The sequence below is a fragment of the Parambassis ranga genome, chromosome 20, assembly GCF_900634625.1.
Source record: "Parambassis ranga chromosome 20, fParRan2.1, whole genome shotgun sequence".
NCBI lineage: Eukaryota > Metazoa > Chordata > Actinopteri > Ambassidae > Parambassis > Parambassis ranga.
In genome coordinates, this window is record NC_041040.1 from 10,947,636 (window position 1) to 10,971,978 (window position 24,343).

At 41.8% G+C, this 24,343-nt stretch overlaps 2 protein-coding genes across 2 annotated transcripts in view; one reads left to right on the forward strand and one right to left on the reverse strand.

Moving 5' to 3' along the window:
• Window positions 1-3,235: 3,235 nt before the first annotated feature.
• chst2b (carbohydrate (N-acetylglucosamine-6-O) sulfotransferase 2b) lies at window positions 3,236-5,703 on the forward strand. The gene has a single exon (XM_028432436.1). It carries the CDS (start codon window positions 3,760-3,762, stop codon window positions 5,155-5,157), a length of 1,398 nt encoding a protein of 465 aa, XP_028288237.1. The 5' UTR covers window positions 3,236-3,759; the 3' UTR covers window positions 5,158-5,703.
• A 1,495-nt stretch (window positions 5,704-7,198) lies between these two features.
• Window positions 7,199-24,343, reverse strand: part of LOC114452914 (sodium/hydrogen exchanger 9-like) — a 52,106-nt gene continuing 34,961 nt past the window's right edge. Inside the window, exons 13-16 of the mRNA XM_028432435.1 lie at window positions 15,319-15,376; window positions 13,667-13,722; window positions 8,304-8,409; window positions 7,199-8,231 (exon numbers count right to left, since the gene is read on the reverse strand). Of these exons, the coding sequence (XP_028288236.1) occupies window positions 8,061-8,231; window positions 8,304-8,409; window positions 13,667-13,722; window positions 15,319-15,376 (391 nt within the window). The 3' untranslated portion in view covers window positions 7,199-8,060. The remainder of the gene's footprint in view (window positions 8,232-8,303; window positions 8,410-13,666; window positions 13,723-15,318; window positions 15,377-24,343) is intronic.

Consider the following 24,343-nt stretch of genomic DNA (forward strand, 5'->3'; position numbering starts at 1 on the left):
ATGATATGATTATTAGAATTGTGATGGCTAGATGACTGGGTCGGAGCAGCTCCAAACCTGCAGCTGTTTTAGGGTACTCCTGGTCTGCAGTGGTCACTACCTATCCAAAAATGTCCCAAAGAAGCAAAGGCACTGAAGTGCCAACCGGGTCATGAGCACCAATACTAATTGGATGTGATCAGATCCAACAGACACGCTACTGATTCTGATAGAAAGGTGTCAGAACACACAGTGTATCACTGTTCGCTGTGTATAAGGCTGCGTAGCAGTGATAATGTTATGAATGATCATCTAATGAATAATTGAATAGGCAGATACACCCTACACAGAGGTTTATGTTAAGTAGGGCTGGGTAAAAAAATCGATTTAATCGATTTCGGATCGATTCCATTTAAATTTTGCACTATCGATTCACAGGGCATGAGATCGAGTTTTTTTGTGTTGTGTGATTTTCCTCCCTCAGCGCTCTGGTGCGTGATGACGCAGCTGCGCAGTCGTACGTCGCGTCATTCAGGCACGCAGCCAAAATGGCTAAGGCAGGGAAAACACCGCTCGGCAAGCCATCCCAAATGAAATCCGAAGTGTGGAATCATTTCAAGTTTAAAAGGACAAAGGACGAAGAGCTTGATAAAACCAAGGTAGTTTGCAAGATATGCCAATCAGAGCTCAGTTATTGTAGGTTTACTACAAACCTCAGAAACCACCTGACAAGGTACCACACTACGCTAAACTTAGCTTCCGACAGTACACCGCCCGGAGCAAAACAAAAGAAACTGAAGGACCTGCCAGCATTACCGTCAGAGTCTCCGTGGCCCATAAAGACAACAGAGGCCATCGCAACTTTTGTTTGCAGAGATTTACGCCCATACTCGGCAGTGGAAACTGAAGGATTCCGGCAGCTCATTCAGGTGCTCGAACCACACTACGTTATGGTGCAACGTAAACATCTGAATGAAACTGTGATCCCCGTGATGTATACATCTGTGAAAGATGTGACACGAATGAAAATACAGTCAGCAAATGTCAATGAGCTCCTTTTCCTCAACAAGGATCTCTGTGTGACAGTTTAAGTTTACTGTCTACGATTGTTAATATTTAATACTAATACTAATTTTTTCATGTAAAAAGTGCAATTTTCTGCAACATTCATATGAGCACTTTTTACATTTGCACTTTTTTTAATACAATAGGATAAGACAGTTTTGTTTACAGTTACATGTGAACTGTCAAATTTACAAAATAAAGACGTGTATTTTGCAACGTATTGTATATTTTCATTATTTAAGAGCAGATTGAATCGATTCAGATTGAATCGAATCGAATCGAATTGAATCGTGATTAATCAATTTAAAACCCTAAGAATCGAAATCGAATCGATCTAGGAAATTGATGGTAATACCCAGCCCTAATGTTAAGCTCACCATAGAAAAGAATTCTTAGGAATATTTTATGCGTAGAATTATTTTTAAATTGATAGTTTCTGTGGTAATGAGATGGTGGGTTCCCTTTCATGTCTTCTTAAAAAGGGCCCATGAAAAACCTAAGGGGGGGGGAAAAAACATATCAAAGCCAGTGATGTCATATTTGGCCACCAGCATTAACATTCACAGAGGATCCCATCAATTTTAAGTTGGTTCAAAAAGGGGGTCCAGTTGCTGCACTCTATTATTTGACAATACAGCATCGCAGAATAACTCACCATTAATTAAGATGAATTAAACAAGAAACACCACAATCATGCAGCACTGGCTGCTAAAACACACTATAAACTGAAGAAAGACAAACAAACCAACACTTTTCCAAATTGTGATTGATACACAATCTGACTGTATTTTTCCGTAATATAATAATTACATATTTGATGCTCAAGGTAATCCAACTACAGAAAATTCAGTTATAATACTCCCTGCAGCACAAAGGCACAATTTTGATGACTTTTCCCGAGCAGACTCATATAGACTTAAACAGTATTTTTAACTATTATAGACATATATTTGTGTAATGAAAAATACATGAACGCTCAGGTGTTATAAGCACTTTACATCAGCAGAGGGCAGTGTGCACAAAGGGTTTGTGCTATGAACATCCGCATTGAATTGAGTATAGTACTACAAAATGAGCATCTGTGGGATCGAAAGAATTGCAATTAGGTTAACTTTACAGTGCATGAAGAGGATCTGTGCACTGTAAAGCCACAATAATCCAATATATACACACATGTAACATTTAAGCTCTCTCACAAGAAAGCACTTACTGCATGCACAGCTTTAGCTTAACCTACATGTTAAATCATCTAAAGCCATACAGAAACATTTCCTTGCTGGTACAGGATACATAAACATCAAGGTCAATAAGATCACAATAGAATGTATCACTAAATCACATATATGGATGTAAATAGACATAGAAGGTCAAAGGGCCTTTCATTGATGTTTTTACAGTTGTGCAGGGCTGTAATCCCAAAGCAGGCAAGCCTCTTAGGACAGATGATTTTCAATCTGCAGGGCAAGTGATGTGGTTCCCTCTGTTCAAACACATGGCCTTACAGCAGCTTCCCATGACTCCCCGGTTCTTAGGGAACAGCTGTCAAACGTCACATTTCAGCTGATTCCACTCAATAGGAGTGTCTGTCATTGATGCAGCTTTCCATACATCCACAGAAAAATCACTGCAGTGTTCTTCTGCACTGTGTGTGAGGCGTCCCTCTAATTAATAACAGGATTTGTATCACTTTAGGTTATCTGGAGCTGTTTTCTTTTATAGATTTGTGCTTCCCCCCTTGTGGTTATAGCTGAGAAAGCAAATACATTTAATTTGTAATATTGATCTGTTCTGCAATCATGCACTTTGAAAATAAAGGCAGAGCTCTCAAATGAATAACAACTGAAAACGCATAAAATAAGGAGCAGTGTTAGAAAACATCAGTTAGATAGTGTCTTTACAGCAAAGCATTGTCCCCTGGTACAATGCTGAGCAGACAGCGTGGATGCACGGGTGCAGACTCAGAGGTAGACCTCTCTGAAACATAACAACAGCATCATTTTCTGGTCTACCATTGCTGTGATCTGGAGGAGCCACTATTGAGATGGTATTGGAGAGTGACAGCCCGCAGCGCCAATGACGCAGCTCGCTGACGTACGTCGCCACAACGCGCACCAATGCTGGCCCTCGGTGGGCGGGTCCTTCCTCTTGTATTCTGATTGAATCGCTCCAGTTTGTATTAGTTAGACGAGCAGGGGAGCAGGACGGGGATTTGTTTTAACGCCTAACGGCCAATTCAACGCTCCGCTGTGGCAGATACGGAATGATTTGAGGTTAGACGCCCGCTGCGCAAACGGCGCGACCGCTTTGTCTTCCGCGGTACCTCAATCTCACCAGGCTGCATTTACAAGGATGCCTCAGATGATAACTGCGCAGGGATGCCTCCGCTGAGCGTGCACAAACAGGGCGTCTGTTACATTGATGAAGGCTTCTTCCTTTTTGTTTTGAACGCGGGCCACCCACAGAATCACTGCAACGCTCGCTATGGACAACTTTAACGTCCCTCTCCTCCACCGTTCCTATGAAGAACATTGCGCAGTGCAGTGAAAACGGTGTATCTCTGTTGTGGCTTTCGAACCGGTGGTGAATATATTATCTAATCAGCTGGAATTCTGCTGGGTATAAATTCCCAGTAGTGCCTACACTACAGTGCGTATTGGTGCATTGTCAATGTAAGGACCTTTGTCCAGTGGTGAGAGCCGCTCTCCGTGGAAACAGATGAGAGGTAAACAATATCATCAACCACTGAAGTTGACAGCGCCTTGGGAGAAGGATGCTGGCTTTGGGAGGAAGCTTAAAACATACAGGAATCATACCAAGATAATAGCACAGCCTGGGATCGTGATGAAAGTGCTCCGCAGGAAGAGGATTGTGTTATTTATGGCCTATTTCCTACTGCTGGTCCTCACTATGCTTAATTTGGCTAATTATAAATGGACTAAAGAGCCTCAGCAGTGCAATCATCAGATGAGGAGCACCACTTATCAGAGCAGATCTGACATTCGCTTCCTTTACAGGCCCTCTCTAGCCAAAAAGAGACAGCTTATCTATGTTCTGACCACCTGGAGGTCAGGCTCCTCCTTTTTTGGGGAGCTCTTTAACCAAAACCCTGAAGTGTTCTTCTTGTATGAGCCAATGTGGCATATCTGGCAGAAACTGTACCCGGGTGACGCGGTGTCTTTACAGGGGGCGGCCAGGGATATGCTCAGCTCCTTATACCGTTGTGATCTGTCTGTTTTCCAACTTTACAACAGCCCTGGGGGCAAGAATTTTACCTCCCTAGGTCTATTTGGGGCCACCCTCAATAAAGTGGTGTGCTCCTATCCCCTCTGCTCAGCCTACAGGAAAGAGGTGGTGGGGATGGTGGATGATAAGGTGTGTAAAAAGTGCCCCCCTCAAAGCCTTAGACTGTTGGAGGAGGAGTGCCTCAAATATAACACTATAGTCATTAAAGGGGTCCGCATTTTGGACGTTAACGTGTTGGCCCCTCTGATGGAGGATCCGTCATTGGATTTGAAGGTGATACACTTGGTGAGAGACCCGCGTGCAGTAGCCAACTCCAGGATCAAATCCAGACATGGCTTGATCAGGGAGAATTTACAGGTGGTCCGCAGCAGAGACCCTAAGCTTCGCCGGATACCCTTTGTGGATCCCGGTCACAAAGCCAACAAGAAGGACGGCTCAGACTACCACTCCATCGGAGCCATGGAGGTGATCTGTGACCGCACCTCCAAGACTTTGAGGACTGCCTTAAACCCTCCCAGCTGGCTAAAGGGGAAGTACATGGCTGTGCGGTACGAGGACCTAGTCGAAAACCCGGTTAAGACGTTGAGGAACATCTACCGCTTTGCCAACCTCACTACTAATCATGATATTGAGTCGTTTGCACTGAACATGACCAGTGGCTCCAGTTCCTCCTCTAAGCCATTTATAGTCTCCTCTAGGAATGCCACACAAGCTGCTAGTGCATGGAGAACAGTGCTCAGCATTCAACAGATCAAACAAGTGGAAGACTACTGCCACCACGCCATGTCTGTTCTCGGGTATGAGAGGGTGAGAACGGCCGGAGAGGCCAAGGACTTGAGCAAATCACTACTGACACACTCCAAACTGTGAAAACATCCTCACCACCAAAGACCTTTTAATTTAATGTTCATTTTGCATCGAGTGCCGTTTCCTTTTATTGTGGAATTAAAGCTTTACATTCAATCAGTGTTCAAGGAGCTCCACTGGCCGCATTTGGAATGTATCACATTTCCTTCAGTTGAGCTGCAGTTGTGTTTGAAGGGACCACTTATTTTATACCGGAACTGGAAGGCCTATGAACAATGACTTAAATAGTGAAGCTGCAGCTATGAAAAAAAAAGCAAACTGTATAATTCATGTATCTTGTTATGATGACACTTCAAAGTGGATGTTTTGGGGTTATTTTTGAATGTTCAAAAAATCTTACAGAAAATATGTTTTTTCAGTCACCATGCTGTCTGTAAAAGTGAAAAAAATAGTGAATGAAAAAAACCAGAATTAAAAAAAAAATAAAATATAAAAAAAAGGTGATGTTAATTTGTAATCTGGTTTTAGTCAGAGACAATCAATAATTGGTTCTTTGATGTGCCATACATAGAGGTGTCATCAGAACAGCAGTAGTGCTATTTCTAGGTTAAAAAAAAGGCGAATTTTTGATTTTAATTTTTTTGTCACCACGTCCTTGTAGGATGATATCATGCACCGTGGAAAGTCTCTCAGTGTCAGTGTGAGCAGTCTGTTCTACCATTTCAAATGTTTACAATTGCTTGCTCTAATGAAAACACATGATCTGGGAATATTGCATTGAGTAAAGTTCAAATATTCACATATCCGTGTTGAGCATCATGTACTACTAGTACTAAAGCGGTGGTTCTCAAAGTATATTGCATGAGGCAAAATTACAGCTGCTGAACCCAGTGACTATATCATACAAAAAAAATCCATTAATATTTTAATGAATTCCAAGCTTTGTTATAAGTTGAAGCTGTCTGGGTACATGCCCTGCTGCTGTGCCTTCCTTCATTCTTTGGAGAACCACTGTGCTGGAGCAATGTCACACATTTGCAGCATTACTTAAAGGTGCCCTGTGGAGTTTCCTAGTAAACAGAGTTTCTGTTTACAGTCAGCACGACTGACTACACAATGCAGTGCATGTGTCCTCAAGGTCTCGAAAATGGGTTGGACACAGTTTTCCTGGTAGTCTTCTTCTCCATCTATGTCAGCACACTGAGATTAGTGGAAATATGTCTGAACAAGATGGCGTCTTACACTGAAAATATAGCAGTTTCTTTGAAGGAGTAGTTACATTTTAAGAGATGTGAAGGTAGCAGTGCTGAATAAATGGAAACAGATAATATGCGGTGTGTTACACTGGTATAGTCTGCAGGCTGAGAGAGCAGGGGCATATTTAAAGCCTCATCAGGTGCCGCTGATTAGTAAGAACCGCAGCTGACTGTAGGTTGAACTTCCTGTAACAAAAAACCAACCAAACTACCATATGCTGTTGCAGGAGTTGTTGCCTCTCTATTATTAATTTGTGTTGCTTAAATGTATTGTTCTCAGCCGTCTGTGCTGAGTAACCATTAGAAGCAATTATTATTACTAAGAGATTTGTCAAGAAGGGGAAGTACACCAACTCTAGTTGTTGTTATCAGTTGACAGTGTGATGTGCTGATATTTGCTTCACAACATTCACTTTGTGTTGTTAAAAGTGGCCAAAAAAAGCGACTTGGTAGGCAGTGAGTCTTTTAACGCTGACAAGGTTACACATGGAAGTTGTTAAACCTTGTTGTGAGGAGTTTCCTCCTCCTGCACGGGGACAGATGCTGTAAACTGGAGGGCGTACTTCACTGAGCTGAGTGAAAACACAAAAATATTTGAGGTTTTTATGTTGTAAACTTTAGATTATTTAAATGTCAGATGTTAATGTTTTGAATTGTTGAGCATTATATTTAAAATTAAGAGACATATTCTAGAACACATAAGTGCTTTTTTGTCAAACTGACCTTTTAAGAAAAGGTACTAAAGTTGAAAACATGTTGCTGTCATTTATGTCTCTGTGAACAAAACCACATCAGTGCAAACAAAAGACAACATTTCACGGATGCACCGGCAACATGACATAAAAAGCTTCAAGGACAACAGCTTTATTAATACGAGACAACCCGTCTGCATATTCACAATGCTTAACTCTCACAGCTTGTGTCCGTGCAGTAAACACTGCTCCTCTCTGGGGAAAAGAAGCCCTGAGATTTGTAATGATGCACTCAGAAAGCAGCAAAGTGCAATCTATAATTAAAGAAGTCACATGCTAATAGTCTCTTTTCCAAATGCTGTTAATATACTTAAGTATTTGGAAAATATTCTAGCACAGCACAGCACAGCATGATAAGTGAGACACGGAGGGGAATAAATTTGGTGGAATACATTTGAATCAGTTAAAAGGATTGAAGCAGAAAACAGCAGTAAAAGTTTAATAAGGGGTTTGGGAGCAAAGTTGGCACAAAAATTTCATTTCAGCTGATTAAGGGAAATACTGTAGCTTTCAATCACTGTATATGTTGATGAGAAATTCTCCCGAAATCTTTACTGCTATGTAACGGCATGAAGCTGCTCTCATAATTAATGTGTAACTTTTGTAAACGTGTTGCATTTCAGAACTGTTCACAGTGGTCACATTCTGTCTTTGGGTGGTTGTACCAGTTAAATTATTCAGCTCAAAGTTTCTTTTTCTTAAATTCCTTTAAATCCTTTTGCAGAGTGACAAAAAGAGCTGCAGCCTTTGTAAATGTTTTGTCTCCTGGTGTGAATGTGTCTTTGCATGCTTGTCAGTAGGGTTGAGTGTGTGTGTGACCTTTTGGGAATGCCACTAACTCCCGGTCGGCTGCTCTCAAGATGCCCTGACTAGTGACCCCAATCACTGCGGGAGGCCGAGCCTCACCATCAGGGCAGCGAGGGTTGATAAGATGAGGTTAGAGGTCACTCTTGAAGTGTCAGGCCTCCCTGACGTGAACTGGAACGCTGCCAAGGCCCAGGTCTCCCTCCAGCAGGTCGTCCTGGTGCTCAGATCTAGAGTCACCTCCTTCAGATACCGGCTGGAGCTTTGTTTCCTCCAGAACAAATGTGGAATCATCATTTTCAATCTCACACAGCTGCTCTTCATCCTATAAAGCATAAAATAATGGGTTAGTTTCCTTCTTTGAAGATATTGACACAAACACAAAGACAAGTCTTACTTCCTGCACATGGGGGCTGCTGAAGATTCTGGCAAACACACCACAGCACTGAGGCAGTGAGTCCGTCAGCGGGGGGCCACAATGTGTCAGCAGTGGCTTTAGATACCTGTGCTCTGTTAAGGCATGGTGGCAAAGGTATGAGTGTGACAGAAAACAGCAGAAATGTTATCCAAACAGCCCTCAGGGCACGGAGTCACAACAGATTTAACAGAACAAAAACATATTGCAGTTTATTTTTGTTGTTTTTATTGGATCATGGGTTAAATGAGGAAGTGCAGGACTTAACTAAAGTATCCACAGAGGTTCAAGTTGCAACATTGTTGTGGCATTTCCTCAGTTCAGTATGCTAACTAATGGGTGGGGGTTGTTTTTTAGATGGCTGCGCCAAGGAGAAAGAAGTTATGAGTCATACACACGACCACAATGTGTTGCACAGGATTTTATGTGCAAGTGATACATTAGAACATACCATAGGCAGGAAATATAGCTGTGGTGAAATATTAGTCAAAGACTACTTCCTACCTGATTCCAGATGTTGGTTTCATTTTAATTATAAAAATAAAAATAAGAAGAAGTTGCTGATAGTCTGTCTGGTACGCAGCTATGCTATTTTCGTTATAAGGTCATCTTACTATCATTAGGTGCCAAAGGCTTTCTATTTTTATGGCAACATACTTATGAGAGCTGGATATAAGTCATTCAGGCTTCATGTGGGCTATTTTCGTAACTGATTCCCAGGCTGTCGGCATATTTAATATACAGTACATGCACCAGCTCTTGTCTTAAAAGCTCCCATTCTAGACTTTCCAGTGAGGGAATGCTGCGCAAGTGCCGACCAGCAGAGGGTAAGATGGAGATAAAAAATAATTTACTCATAGGAGAAAAAAGGTATCAAATGGGTCGTTATCTTGTTTCAGGCAAGTGGGTCACTCTAGCACTTGATGGAAATCAGAGGCAAGGACAGAAGTGGTTTATAAATGTGTTAAAGCATGGATGCACAGTAGAGCAGGCGAACATGTTTCTGATCAGGGACAGAGAGGGGCTGTTTTTAGATTCACTCCTTTTCTGTTGCCTCTTAACACTTTTTAAAATGGCTCATTTAGGATGTGATAGAGAAGTGGCAGCTCATCCTGTAAAAACATCAACGTCTTTATCCTCTCCACTAAAAAGCACTTTAAATATGACAGCTAACTAATTAATAACTGCCTTCCTGTAGGAATTTGTACTTTGCTCAGACCAGTGGCATCATTTCAGGACAAAAGCAACCTTTATCCCACAGAGTCCATAATGAGTAATGTGGGACGTAGAATTAGAAGTACAAATACACAATCCCCTGGAATAAGCACAAAAATGTGCACAAGGACAGTGATCTAATGCGGTATGTAATTTGGCACCAACTCTTACATTCTGGTGCTGTTATCAGTAATGTGCAAGAGGTGGGAATTATGGGCACCACTCTGCCAGCTAACAGGATTTATTTATAAATGCCTCAAATGAGGAAAAAGAAAGAGAGAAGAGAATAATAACTTTCTTAAGTTGCTCAGGAGTGAGTCGTCTTCATGTCAGCACGCTGTCCTCCTTTTCACTCTGGCATATAGACAGTGTTGGTAATTATAACTGCAAGAGCTGCTCTCTGCCTCATGGTGTCAGGTTATATGTGTGTGTGTGCGGTAAAGGTGCTGAGTAGTTGTGTGGGGGGTAGACGCCCAACTGCTGCTTCAGCCAGCCACCATCTTTTCCTCACCACACCAACCCACATGTCACCTTTTCCTGACCTTTCATCAGCAATAGAATACATTTCCTCGACTACTGTGCTCCAGTACAGCTGTGGCGTATTAATATTTTAAACTTGTTTTGTTTATTCTACTATATACAGAGAGGAGAGGTGAAAGAAATCAAACACACAAAAGAAGTGAATGGTTTAAAAAAAACAAATAAGATCAATGCAGATATTTCAAAATAGGCTCCATTTTCCACCACATCAAGGAACCATCTGAAATAGCTTTTCTTCAGAGATGAGATTGAATGATGAAAAGAATCAGTTAAATGTGAAAGAACTGATGGATTTTTGTTTTTTTGTTTAGCCATGGTTGTGATCATGTGATCATGCATTGCATTTGTGCATGCCTGGCACAAAATCTCAACCTGATGTTTGCAAGGCTTTTAAGTTGGTTGCAAATTAAAGAAGCTATAGGTGAGCTTTGACAGCACTGGCTTGCTTACCTGAGCAAACTGGAGCCTCACATTACCATCTAAATGTCTGTGAGCTTCCTGTACAGAAAACGGCTTTTTTCTGCTTATTGCAGGCTGCACACACAACACTTGTGAGAATGCTGTGCTACTTTACACTTCTACACTTAGATTTTATCTGCAAATCATTTGACAGTTTTGCAAACAGTGCAGTGGTGTCAAGTTTTCCAATTAGCTTCACAGGCTAGCTAAAACAATAAAGTTCCTTATAGGTTAATGCATCCATTATAAAAGCCTAACAGTGTAATGTAACCCTCTAAAGGGATCATACTGCTTAATAAATACTTATCTTGCATACATAGGAACAAATCTTAGCAACAGTATTTTTTTATATTTTATATTATTATTATATTTATATTATATTATTATTGTGTATGCTTTGCTTTTGTGGTATAATACTATAGCACCTTCACTTCACACATCTGTGTAACTCCACAGACGCCACATCAGATCTCTTAAACACGGGTGGCCTGCGGGATGCCAGTTTTAAAACAAACCATCAGTTGCAGCGTGCAAACGATTTCAGCAGGGGAGATCAAACAGGCTTTGATGTCCATCAAAATGAGTGCTTAACAGTAAAATGTTTGTCCTAATGAGCCTTAAAGGTATGCTGGCAGGAAAACGGTTAAGGAGGCAGCAGTAGGCCTTTAGAATGAGACGCAAATCATGCTATACCCTACTGGACAGCAGAATGCAGCTGCTAACCTGGTCCGCTTCAAAGCATCTTTATAATATGTTGCCCCCTGCTGATCAATAGCAAACACTAGTCAGGTCTGCGCCCTTTCTCTCTCTCACTCTGTTTTGGTGCATTTACAGATTCAGAAGCCCAAACTACAAACACATCCTGTCAAATGTGCAGATTAACCCACCACGTAGGCTCTTAACTACAGCCACAGGGTATGGGTATAGTCAGACTATGTAGTTACTATGGTGACAGATTTCAGTGTTGTGTTTCAAGCAATGATCAAGTTGAATGCTTGGAGTGTGCATGCCAATACATGATTTAACCAGCTGCAACAACATGTTGTCTAAGAAGAGTTTTAAATGTTTAAAATTGATGTCAGATAACTTTTGTGTTTTTTCCGTTTTGGTAATAAGATATACGGTAAACGGACAATATCAGTATTTGTGTAGTCTTGAACTTCCTTGGTCTCGGGGGGACCATCATTCTAGGAAGATCCATGAGGAAAAGGTAGCACAACTAGCCGAGGCTGCTCCTTGTTACTGCATGGTGATAAAATAGGCTGCTTAAATGTGCCAGAGAGAGCCAGTAAGATGCCCTAATAACAAGATCCATGAACAGATCAATGAACAACACAATGGTACACTGCCAGCCAAAGAGCTGGGCTTCTCCAAGGGATGTGTGCAGCTATCCACAGCAAAGTCCAAATAAATGAAAGTGTTAGCCTGTCTTGGTTCTCATGAGATGTGGATTCAGATCAATGTGGCATGTGCCAAACAACTGCATTTATTAGACAGATCCTAAGAGATTTCTCCAACAGTTTTGAGACCATGGATGAGGCTTAATACCAACCAAAGAAGAAGAGAAACACAGAATATCAGGCTTGAACATCGCCAAATCCCTGGGGTCTCGGATGAAAAGACTTGCAGGGGCAGACTGCACTCATCTCTTGAGCTAACAATGGGGGACTGTCAAAAAGATTCAGAATGGAAAACAAAAAGAGCTCCCTCCAACCAGGACAAGGTTAGGTGCCGAAAGTCCATAGTTGTAATAGCTGTTATCAAGATAGGTGAAAGAAAATTTTGTCATACACCTGCTTTCTTCACTTGATTTGGCACCCTCGTACATTTTCTCAAGGTGAAGAAGAACCTTAGAGGTTTGCCAGTTAACATTAACAATGCTACAGGGACCATTTTTGAAGATCCAAGAAAATTATTATAAAAGGACAATTAATTGTTCAGTCCAGTTATACACAAAAAAAGATGGCAGATGGATCAATAAATACTAATCCCTCTGTAGTAATCTTTGAAGATCAGCTTGAGCACAATGTTTGTTGTAAACTTGGCAAAGTGTTCCTCTCTAACACCATCCTGTTAGGTGTTATTGCCAGCAGTATCATGGTTTCGAGGCGTCTTTTCAGCAGCAGGGACTCAGAGTTGTGAAGACAAAGAGGAACAATGAAGAGCTACATTTCCGAGGAATATTCCTTTTCATATAATTTGATATTAAATAATAACTATAGTCACAGAAATAAATTAGTGCATTACATAAATGAATGTACTATAAAGCCTGCCATTAACAGTTTCCCAGAAGAGATAGTGTCCATAAAATCAAAAGGTGGTAATGGCCCAGTGCTGGGTAAAACTCCTTACCCAGCACTGGGCCAGGTCATGAGGCCATTAGGTGATATAATTAGATTAGCATAAACTTAATGCAGTCCTCGTGAAAGACACAACAGAGGACACAACTGTTCTTCCTGCCAACCATCAAAGTGCATTCTCTGCTTACAGGAATCAGCTTTTCCCCAGCTAAATATTTACATTTTGGGAAATACACACCAGGTCTCATTATCTTAAAGAGAGGTAAAGGTCAATACCTCTAGCACATCATAAGATGGCCAGTAGCCACTTAGGATAGCATAAAGACTGGAAGCGAAGGAAAGTCCAAGTGGGGGTCTGTCCAACAGCAAAAAGCTAACTTTAGGGATATTGGTGATCAATAATCGATCATTATCAAAAGGTATTGCTAACAATAACATAGAGAGCAAACCCCACTGTAGCCTAACTAGCTCAAAGCCCACTGTGCTGTATATTTAAATTGTTGGTTGAGACTGAACGTTGCAAGTGTTAAATGGAAAGACGATTATTCACCTGCTACAAACAGAACAGTTGGGTCTCTATGCACACTTGTTAGTGTACAGTTGGACTATGATAACAGTTGTGCATGTTTAAGCAAGCCACCTACATCAGTTCAAGGACTTCCTGTTTGTTCCTCCAGCCTGGCACATTAGGATCTTCACACGCCATGAAATGAAACACTGTTATGTTCTTGTACTCACCGTATAATACTCCTCCACAGATCGGTGCATTAGCTATTGTTAGTGCAGGCAGATGTGAGAGTGCTTTGGAGAGGAACATAGTAAAAAGGATACTTGTAATCCAGACGGTGCCATAGGCCTTGTGTTGTGTCTGGCCTTCCCGTACCGACCTGTATGAGAGAACCAGTATTACTCATTGACACACAAAGACCCTCTGAGGTGGTTGTATATGCTGCTTGATGGAAATGCTGAAAACCTGCACCCCTGTGTGGTCAGGAGGGCCATATCCGATGACCTCCGCTTGCACAAGTGGGACCTCAGGCCTTGTGCTTTCATAGGAAAATCCTGTTCTCAAAAACTGCAGAATCCCCTGGGAGCCCATCCCACTACAGTAAGAACACGCCCCCAGCTGTCCCTGTGTGGACTCATACTCTGGGCAAGATTTCAAATAGACACTTATTTCCATAAGAAAGGGGCCCTGGAGCTCAGCCTCCTCCCTCCACTGGGATCCTCCTGCAGCCTTAGTGGCCACGCTGTCTATTCTGCTTCTCAATACCAGGGAGATGCCCAGACCTTGTCCCATTCAGGGCATGCAGATAAGAGTCTGGACAAATGAGAAGATGAAAGAGAGGAGATGGAGGGCTGCTGGGAAGCAGTCATGGTAGGGAGTGTGTGTATGTGTGTGGGTGGTGGTGCCAGTACAACAAAAAGACATACTCAGAGGTCCTCTGTGCTGGCAAGGATGTGGTACAGAGACTGTCATTTAGAAGGAAGCAAAAGTGCATTTTCTCCCGTTGAACTCTTTGATGTTGTGTGGTCTTAGACTGAACAACAAAGACTAGATTAAAGGGTAGAATCACACCGAAGGGGAAGGCAGGATATGCCATAAATCCCTGAGAAATACAGTGTGTTTGCTTTGTTAATAAATATAGCAGAGTATAGAGCTTTTTAAAAAGACATTAATATATATATGCATTGTTTTTTTTAAATTCAAATACAGGTGAAACTTCTTTCTCATTGCCAGGAATTGAAGTTGCTTTTTAGACTGACAAGATAAACACAATCATAAAAAACTGAGACTCAGACAGATCAAATCTGAGGCTGAGATGGCAAAAAAGACACAAATGAAGATGCACTAAAAAAATGGGTAAAAACGAGTTCACCTTGGGTGTTATGTTTATGCTGCTGCCATTTGGAGGTGAAACCAACAAATACCTGTTACTACAGCAGAGTCACTAAAGACAGGAGTGAATGCTGATCATCCCCTTTCCCATTTGAGATAAGTGTGAGTGCGTGGCCTTTCATAAAGATATGATTATGGAGGAAGTCATTTTAAGCCTCACTGAGTTTCTTTTTTTTTCTGCAACATTGGCTGCATATTTTTTGGGTCTAATCATTCTATTAAAAATGTGACACAAGTGTTCACTTGGACTCAAGGATAAACTGATTATGTAGTAATTATGTGGACACTGACCTCACGAAGCCCATCTTAAGCTGAAAGTCAAGCATGTGTCAAATGGGATAAAATGATCGAGTGATATATACAAACATAGTCTGGATACATGTGGCTGCATGGCTGGCTAGTGGAGCAGGTAATTATAGTTTTAAGACTTAATGTAGGAGAAAATAAAACAGGATGGTGTACAAAACTATTTTATCAAGTGTGCGATCTGGTGTGTGCAGCTATAGTCGTTCCTCTGATGAACCTAAAAGAAATAATATGAATATGAATATGACAATTTATTGTGACAATGAAGTGCTTTTACCTCAGAAGACAGGTCAGAAGACAGGTCATGCAGGCTTTCATCTGCATCCACCCCCACTCTGTGGAGCAAGAGGAAAGGTAGAGTCAAACCCTGATTCCAGTATAATAAAACAATAAAGAGACAGAGACAAATCCATAGGGTTTTACTCTCTGCTGAAGCCGTATCTGTTTGAACAGTCCTGCATATAACTCAGCAGCGAAGATGAAACCCAGCCTGTACAACATGGTTTGAACATGACCTTTCAAACTGTTTCATCAAAATCAGCTTCATCTTGCACATCACACCAAGAAAATGTCAGCTGGTACACCTTTGATAAATGACAAACCGCATCACAATTATGCTTGATGTTCGACATGGCTGCTGTTATTATATCTGTGGAGGTGTGCTGCAGCAGGGCAGGGAGGGGAAGTCATGGTCTGCTCCCTCTGAACTGAAATAAAGTGACTCAACAATGACCAGTGACAGCCTAGTGAGCCACTTCATTGGGGAAGGAAGGAACACTGCAACATCACAGCGAGGACTGTGAGAAAAATTTACCATCAGTACACTGAGCAAGGGAGGCTGCTGTCGCTGCTCATTCCTACAGGTCAGCAGTTAACTCTAATAGCCTAGCATTACTGCTCGGGACATTCTGAGATAGCCGACTGCTATAGCTGTGTGTCTGTGCGCCTTTTGAATGTGCTGACACAAGTCTGTTACTGAGAGCCCTCTGCTATAACACAACCGGGAGAAGAGATTCTCATCAGACCATTAGAGCTCTGCAACTACTTAGGGTTGTACAGATTTTTTTGTCTTGGCTGCAATCCATCTTTCTGTTTGTCTGTGCTTCAGTTTCTCCCTCTCTGATGGTTGTTATTGCTTTCAGTTTGGTTTCAGTGCTGAGTGCAGAGGAGGCCGTTCCTCTGTGCTGTAGGGTGTGAAACAATTTTAAAGAGAAGGGCATTCTGGACAGGACTGCACAGTTTCATCATTTGATTTTGATTCTGGTTGTGACATAACCCAACAAACCATACATTACTGAGTGTTCTCTTGTCCCTCCACTAGGCCTCTGTCTCTTCTTCAACACTTCTCACTACACTTGCTAAATGCTAAACCCATCAGTCTTTGTCTTCCTTTAAACCTAATGTTTTCCTGTTATCCTATCCTGTCCATTACAGTCTTTGTTCATTTGTCTCCATGTATCTACTTGATATCAATTTCCTGTCTTCATCACCTCCTCCTAATTTTTTTTTCTCTCTCACCACCCTCTTCCAGCAGAAGACAGGCTCTGTCTTTATTATGGAAGCTTTTTCTGACTCTACAAGTTGGCACAAAGTGTTGTGAGAAAACCTCTTGGACAGGGCAGGCTATGACAGGCTGTATATGACGCTTCGACTTCAGCTGGTGGGATGGATTCCATGGCGACAGGCTCTGTTACTGAGCTAAGCTGATAGAAAGAGAAAATGGCAGATCAGGTGTGAAGGAGGGAACAAGAAAGTGAACACAAGCTGAGGGGAGTGCAGAGAGAGCAGGGTGAGGAAAGAGAGAGAAAAGAGAAAGAGAGAGAGTAGGTTGCAGTTTCCTGAGTGTGATGGAAGATAATCTATGGTGACATGACAGCGACAGAATGAGCTGGTGAATGTGTGTGAGAGGGAGAGATAGTGAGTGAAAGATTGAGTGGGAGACAGGACAAGACAGCCAGTGAGAGAAAAGACATGAAAGAGAATGGAAGAGAGTGGCGGTCTCTCTCAATGCCGATGCAAGCGAGGAACAAAGAGATAACAAGGTGGGGGGTGTTTGTGAGTGGGATGATGGTCTGCTTTGTGTCGTGGGGAAAATATTGTGCTGTCAGCCCGTCGCCTCTCAGAGCCTCGCTTTTTAAATTGATGTGACCCCTGTGCACTCTTATACCCTTATCTCCGCATGTTCAATGAAGACAAATCAGACTACAAAATAACCTAAGTACTCTGTGACTGTGAGTTCACATGAAGAAATCTGTAGACACACAGCGGGGGAGGAGACAAAGGCAGCGAACTTTGCATAGATTTATATCCACTGCAGGAAATAGGGGCCTCAACCACAGCTAAGTCACAGATACTTCAGTAATGAGACTCCGCTCCAAACGTGCATGATGTTCCCATGGCCCCATCTCTTCCTGAAATGAGGCGAGTTCCCCTTTCTGTTAGGAAATCACATCCCATCCAATAAAAGCCAGTCAGAAAAGAAATGCACCATAGGAGTAACCCAATCTGGCATGATTGTTAGATTGAGTCGTGGTTCCTATCAGTCATCATCAGCATCCAAAACCAGCAGTGCCTGCCTCTCTCTATCTGTAGTGGCCTCTTTATGTGCCGATACAATCTTGAGTGTCTTGTTTGACTGTGACTAAGATATTTCTGGACACATTTCAGGCTGACATATAGCACTTTATAATGTTGAGTCATGCAGTTCTTTAGGGAAACATTGCCATGACAGGGTAGCTGAAAATAAAGAAGTTGCATTATCACCTACAATGATGAATGACCATGAGCATTTAATGGTATGATAACACCTCATAATATCCATTGAATGATATGATAACAGTGGGGTGAAAATATGCATTTAATTGCAGGATAATGTGACTGATAGTGATATGATAACATGAATAGGATGAATAATGCAACTGATAATGACCATTTAAAGGGATGATAAGGGCACTGCCAGCCATGTTAACAGACAATTATGATAACAACCACATGGTCAATACTACATCTACGTTTATTGGTATTTATTGCATTTTTACATTATTTTTGCTCAGAAAATAGCCGAGCACTAATGGACTCCCAGTGTCAACCCTTTACAAATAATATAATAATAATACTTTCAACTCCTCCTCACAGAAAAGTCTTGGTCTTTGCTAGTTGTGAAGAACACACGTGTGCAAATACATGCTTGACTCTATGTCCCTGTACCGATCTTATCAGTCTGGCTGACAGCGGCGAATTTATAACGCTGAGATTTGCTGAACATCACTCGAGAGAAGGCATCACAGGAAGAATTTTGCACATATACGTCTGATTTATGTCTTTACAGCTTAGAGGATGTGCGTGTTTACCGGCAAGCAAAATAGTACTTGATTTAGGAATAGAAACATTTGATAGGATGTGATGAGCAGCTGAACTGCATGAGTTCATTTGAGCTTCTAACTAGCACACACTCAACAGGCAGGGTAAATTAAGTTACAGCACTCCTACTCGCTCTATGCACTATTTCCTCCTCTTGCTGCTCTGACAGAGTGAGAGAGAAAGGATGAGAGAGAAATAGAAATGGAGGAAGAGGGAGACGGCACAAAGAGATAAAGACAAAGGGACTCGCAGAGTCTCACAGGGACTGTGTTTGCTCTATACTCACAGTTTGGACAAGAGGGAAGCTGTAAGTCATGCTTCCAGTTTCCTGTTTGCAAATCCCATTTGGTGTTTCTTCTCACCAGGGACACAGATACCATACTCAGCTGCCTACACTGTGCTCGACACACAGCACAAGTTTCAGTGTACAAAGTACTAGTACTAGCACTAGGGCTCTGTTGTTCTTGTTAAGGGTCACTGTCATGCTAAAGAATGATCATTTAACACCCATACTGATGGATAATAATCTAAAATATTAAGAGTCAGTAAAGATTTTACAGAGAACTGTTCACACAAAAACAAGGAACTGGAGCGGTATAACCTGTATACACAGCACCAAAAGCAGGCAGGTTTTATTTGCTCTGCTGACCTTCTTCCAGCCAGGAACAAGTTCAGCCATGAGGACAGCCATAGTATTTAAAGAGTGACGTTACACAAGTTCAAGCCAAAAGTATGAAGAGATGAACACTTTTTAAAGGTTTTCTTAGAAACACATTGAGCCAATTAATGTGACATACTGTAGGTCTTTTATAGTAAAGAACGTTGCATTTGTATAATTGTTGAGGCTCATTGTTTAGTTCATGTATTGTGTATACATAAATAAAGATTTATCTGCAGACTGTTTATGGTAAACATCACATAATCTTGCAAAGAATCATATCTGTGAGCATCAAATATGGACTTCAACTCAGAAGTAGCTCTGGCAGTGGTGTAAAAAAAATATAGCCTGCTGTGACTGAGAAGGCTGACAGAATGATTTGCAGTGATAGGAAAATACAGCAGCGGTAGAGAGACCTTATAAATATCTGAACTTCATAGACATTCAATCTATGAATTCAAAGAGCCGTCAGTCAGTTTGTCAGGGGCGATTCCAATCCAAACATAGCTGTGAAGCACAAAAATGATGTAGCTTCACTGTAGATGCTGTCAGTAAGTGGAGCAACAAGCTCTCATAACGTCAGCTGTGTAGTGTGATAAGCTTTGGAACCACATATGAAAATCACCTGTAACGTTATCACAGAAGGGATTTGTTTAAAGTCATAATTCCACACTTTACAACAACGTATGCATTGTAATGCAAGACCTGTGCTTATCTGGAAATTTCTCAGTTATGACCGTAGATAAGATTAAAGTAGATAAAACAAATCTATTTTTATTACTCCTGCAAGCTTATAAAAAATATACAAATGAACAAAATGTACAACCAAATTTCTTTAATATTTAGGTCAGTCTTCAAGAATGAGAATCTCTCTCTCTCTCTCTCTCTCTCCGGCTTTAACCTAAATTTCACATGACTTGAGCAGGAGTAAAAATAAAACTGGGAGTGTAGTGTGTGTGTGTGTGTTAGTTGATCATTCATCCTGCAATGTCAAATACGCAGTCCTTTGGAGGCTCGTCTAAATAGAGCTTTTGTTGTATATTGTGGCTTATTGCACACTGATTAACAGTCACCCACTCATGAGATGTCCAAATATTATGCTCTGATTTCTGCTGTTTGCAATGAGCCTCGAGATAATGATGACCAGAAATAACTCAACTTGGATGTCGCAGCTAGTCATGAAGTTTAAGTTTAGAAGATGAATGTTGGACTACACTGTGCTACACAGAAAATGAAATGACTAAGAGAGTAAAACAATACAAATACAGTTTCTGTGCTAGTTTATCTCTCTCTGTGTTCCTGCTGCTGAGTATAAAGACATCCCAGCACCTTCGAAGCTGACACCCGTCGGTGCTTCAAACAGTGTCGCTTTGGCAGGAAAAGAAGCCTTTTAACATTTCAGCCAGCTGATTTACTGTGGAACCGAGCAGAGTTGGGAACAGCAGAGGCTGTGGGAGCCTAAGATATTATTATCACACAGAATTCATTTCCCCCCCTCGCTGTTCACCTGGAAGTCTCAGCAGGACACAGGGAAGCGGCCTAAAATTAGTCCAGAGTGAGATAGTGGGATATGGTTCTATGGAAAGAACTGGCTGGATCATAATCACTGCCTGAGGAGATGGCACGTAGCATCCAGACTTCACATAGAATGAGAAGTACTTTTTCTCTAAGACACATAATTTTCAGTACATCTGGTTAGAGAGATATACAAAGGGGGAATATGTATCCAACTGTATTTCAATTAAAAATAAAAAAAAAGTATACTTGGCTTAATTTACCTGAAACATTTGTTCATTATTTATGTGTCAATGAATTTGAAGGCATCCATCTGTTATGGTGCATATCTACTGTCTTAAAGTGACAGTACAGAGTTGTTGTTTCCCCTTTTCTGGCAGTGTCTACAGGAGTACTCCACATGGTGTGACACTGCTGTCTGTCTGTGGCTCAGCCAACAGGATTAGAACAAACTTAACCCAACTTGAACCAGAGAAAATGACTGGAAGAGTCGGGGGTTAGTGTTGGGGTTTTACCCAACTTCACTCAAAACAATGCTGGCTTGCTTGCTAGGATGAACAGATCATCACTTCCTTAATGGAATAAAACATGTTTTAAAAGGACAAAAGCATTTTGTGTCCAAGAGTTTAAATCGAGGCAACTGGACAGGATATTTTTAAAGATTTTGCCACTCAGCCGAGTGGCTTCTTCAGTTCTGCTCGCTTGAAGTGGTGAAACGCCTTAAAAAATCCTTGAGTCCAGTTGCCTTGATTTAGTCTCTTGGACATGACAATGACCTGAATGAATGAGAGCATCCACAAAACATTGGTCCTTGTTGCAAAGAATTACTTTCTTTCTTTCTTAGACTGTAATCCTTCCACTAAATGTGGAGTTTATTTTGGAAATACCCCATTAAAAACTTCAAAATACCAAAAGATGTAACTCAGTGCTGGCCCAATCAGCACTGAGTGAATTTCTTTGGCAGGGGGTTGAACAATGTTGATTTATTTGAAAAAGTCTGGCACAGAAACAAGCACAGAAAAGCAGCCGTAATCACACATGACTTCCCCGGGAACAGGGCTCTAGAGTGCGACCAATTTCTCAAAGGTGCAACCAAAAAATATCAGAGGTCGCACCGGTACGACCAGCTGTTAGAGGGAGATACATTCTCCGCAACTCTTAAACGTCTCCCCGTGGTCCGACACACATCAGGCTCATATCGTGGTCTAAACCAATCAGAGACCGTGAAGGGCGGGACCCTGCGTGTGTGTGTGTATCTTTGAAAACGTGTTTGCTGCGGTCAGCCGAGACCGCAGGAAATCCAGAAGAAGAAGAACACGGACATATGCTGCGCAGAGCTGATGCTGTGCGCTAAAGCTTGTTCCATACTCCTAGAGAACAGAGAGATCTGTTCCCCGAGGTATCGGGAACAAGAACAAAGTTCGTTTCAGCCCGGACTTTTTGAAAAGTGTGTGCAAAACTCATACGGCCTTCTCACTGCACCGCGCAGCGTGCACACAGACAGACAGGTATTAAAGACGTTTCGCTGCAGAAACCGCAGTTCAGGTGAACATGCAGCGGAGGAGCAGGATTTGTTGCTACTATGCGGGTTTGCTGTTGACCTGAATGACTGACGATAACGAGCCGGCAATGTTCAGGGAGGGGGCGTGACGTGCTCGTAGCATTATAACAGACTGAACAACAGGTCTGACGGACAGTATCATCTGACCTGCGTAGTTCATCCATGAAGGCTGAGTCACTGACTGACAGCAGTCAGCTGGTTTTAAGGAGTTATATGGTTACATGACGAACGCCCATTTAAAAAGTATTGTTATTATCCTGCTATAGTGGACCATTGTCTGCCAGTATGATATCTGCATACAGCTAAACTGTAACTGAATGAAAAGTCTGTCAGCTGGAGCTCAGCTTTAGAAAGAGAGGAGACAGAGGAGAAACTGAGGAAGAGAGGTGAGGAAGATGAGAGAAGAGATACTGTAGCTGCAATAGAAACGTGTTGAAGAAAACAAAATATATATCTCAATCACAACTATTAAATAAATAATGGTGTATATAATTTTAATCATTTTTAATTCACATTGGCAGATAGATAAGTGAGGAGCGACAGCCAGAAAATACAGAGAGAAAGCAAACAGGGAACTGATGAGTGCTGTATGAACTTTGAATCTTCATCATGGATTTCTGACATGGAGATTTGTTGGCTAGTTTGTCCATAATTTGAATGAGTACTATCGGTACTTTATCGGTATTTAAAATACTTTTTATTTAACTGTGTTCATTATACAAGGTCCAAATTCATTTTAAGATGTTATGTGATTATTAAGCCTATTTATATGTACAAAATGTACTGATGCATACAAAAATATACAGATTAAGTGTGATGCGGTGCACCTAATTTTTGTGCTGGTGCACCTAAGAAAAAAAGTTAGGCGCACCAGTGCAACCAGTGCAAAAAGTTAGTCTAGAGCCCTGGGGAAGTGAACTGTCTGTTGACCTATTAAAGTTTTGATTGCTAGTTTGTGTAATTAGATATTCCATTCGCTGAAAATTCAACCAATTTCAACATAAAATTGTTGATTTTTCAATACACAGACTTCTGGGCTCATGGCCCTGGAACTCATGGGTTGGCTGCCAAATCATGCACAAACATGGGGAAGAACATATCTTTGTTTTTTCCTTTCATCCTTCCTCCCTTTCACTGACTTCTGCCAAAATTGCCTTAAGTATCTTAAGTATATGAGATAACACTGGTCATACTGGGACAGGGAGTGCAGGGTGGTGTCTGCTGGGAACAGCCAAACATATCAGGAGAAAGAAGTTACTGTAAGCTGGGCCAACAAAACAGAGATGACAGATGCATGACTGTCTCTGTCTTTCTTATGGGAAGCAGACAATAGAGACCTGTGAGTTAATCTTACTCTCACACTACTACGAAATTAAGGGACTGACAGGCATGAGTGACAAAAGATAAGAGTTCTGGTGTGTCTGCTACCATGACAACCAGCTAGTCTGACCATTACTCACGTGTGCCTGACAAATCAGAGCAAAGTGTCAAACCACTGTGCCCCCCCCCCCCCCCCAGTCACAGAGCTGGTATACTGTCATATTCGTGAGATGCACAGATTCATATGTTGCAGCTGCATAAGTGGCGTGTGACAGCTGATTTCAGATTTTGTTTCATCTTGCTCATCTGCTGCCTCATCATCACTCACACACCTTCTTAACAATGCTGCTGTGGAGGAGATTGTTCTCTATATGTAGGTGCTGATGAAATTTTGAGGGCGAGTGGTGAATTATTTAAGAGGGAGGATTATGAAAGCAGCTTCTTGGCGTGTGGCTAGTGGGTATGAATCGATATGAGCCCTCCTCCTCAACCCTCACCACCCCCCCTTTTTTTTCTCTCCCTGTAACCCCAGACCCTCTGAACAGAAGTCCAGACACATGGCCATGAGAGACGGCAGGCTGGATAGCCAGATGCACTGTGCCTGTGTGTGTAAGAGTCTGGATGAAACACAGCACAGAAGAAAGCCAGCAGAAAGAAAGAGGACGAGCTTGTTTATCTGAATGCGTCTAAGTGTCTGAGACGTACAGAAGGGTGTAATTCAGAGTGACCACATCCACATGAACAGATGGTCAAGTCAAGTCCTGCCAAGTCAAGTCCATTCTTCTTTTCCTCTGGTTCTGCCTGAGGGCATGGGGTCTGCCAGGCCAAGTCAGAGGGGCTAGAAAACAGACAGTGGGCTGTGCAGATGCAGAGCACGCTTACACACAC

Bases quoted from the DNA above. Each gene is read 5' to 3' on its own strand.
- chst2b (XM_028432436.1), top strand. From the start codon at position 3,760: ATGAGAGGTAAACAATATCATCAACCACTGAAGTTGACAGCGCCTTGG.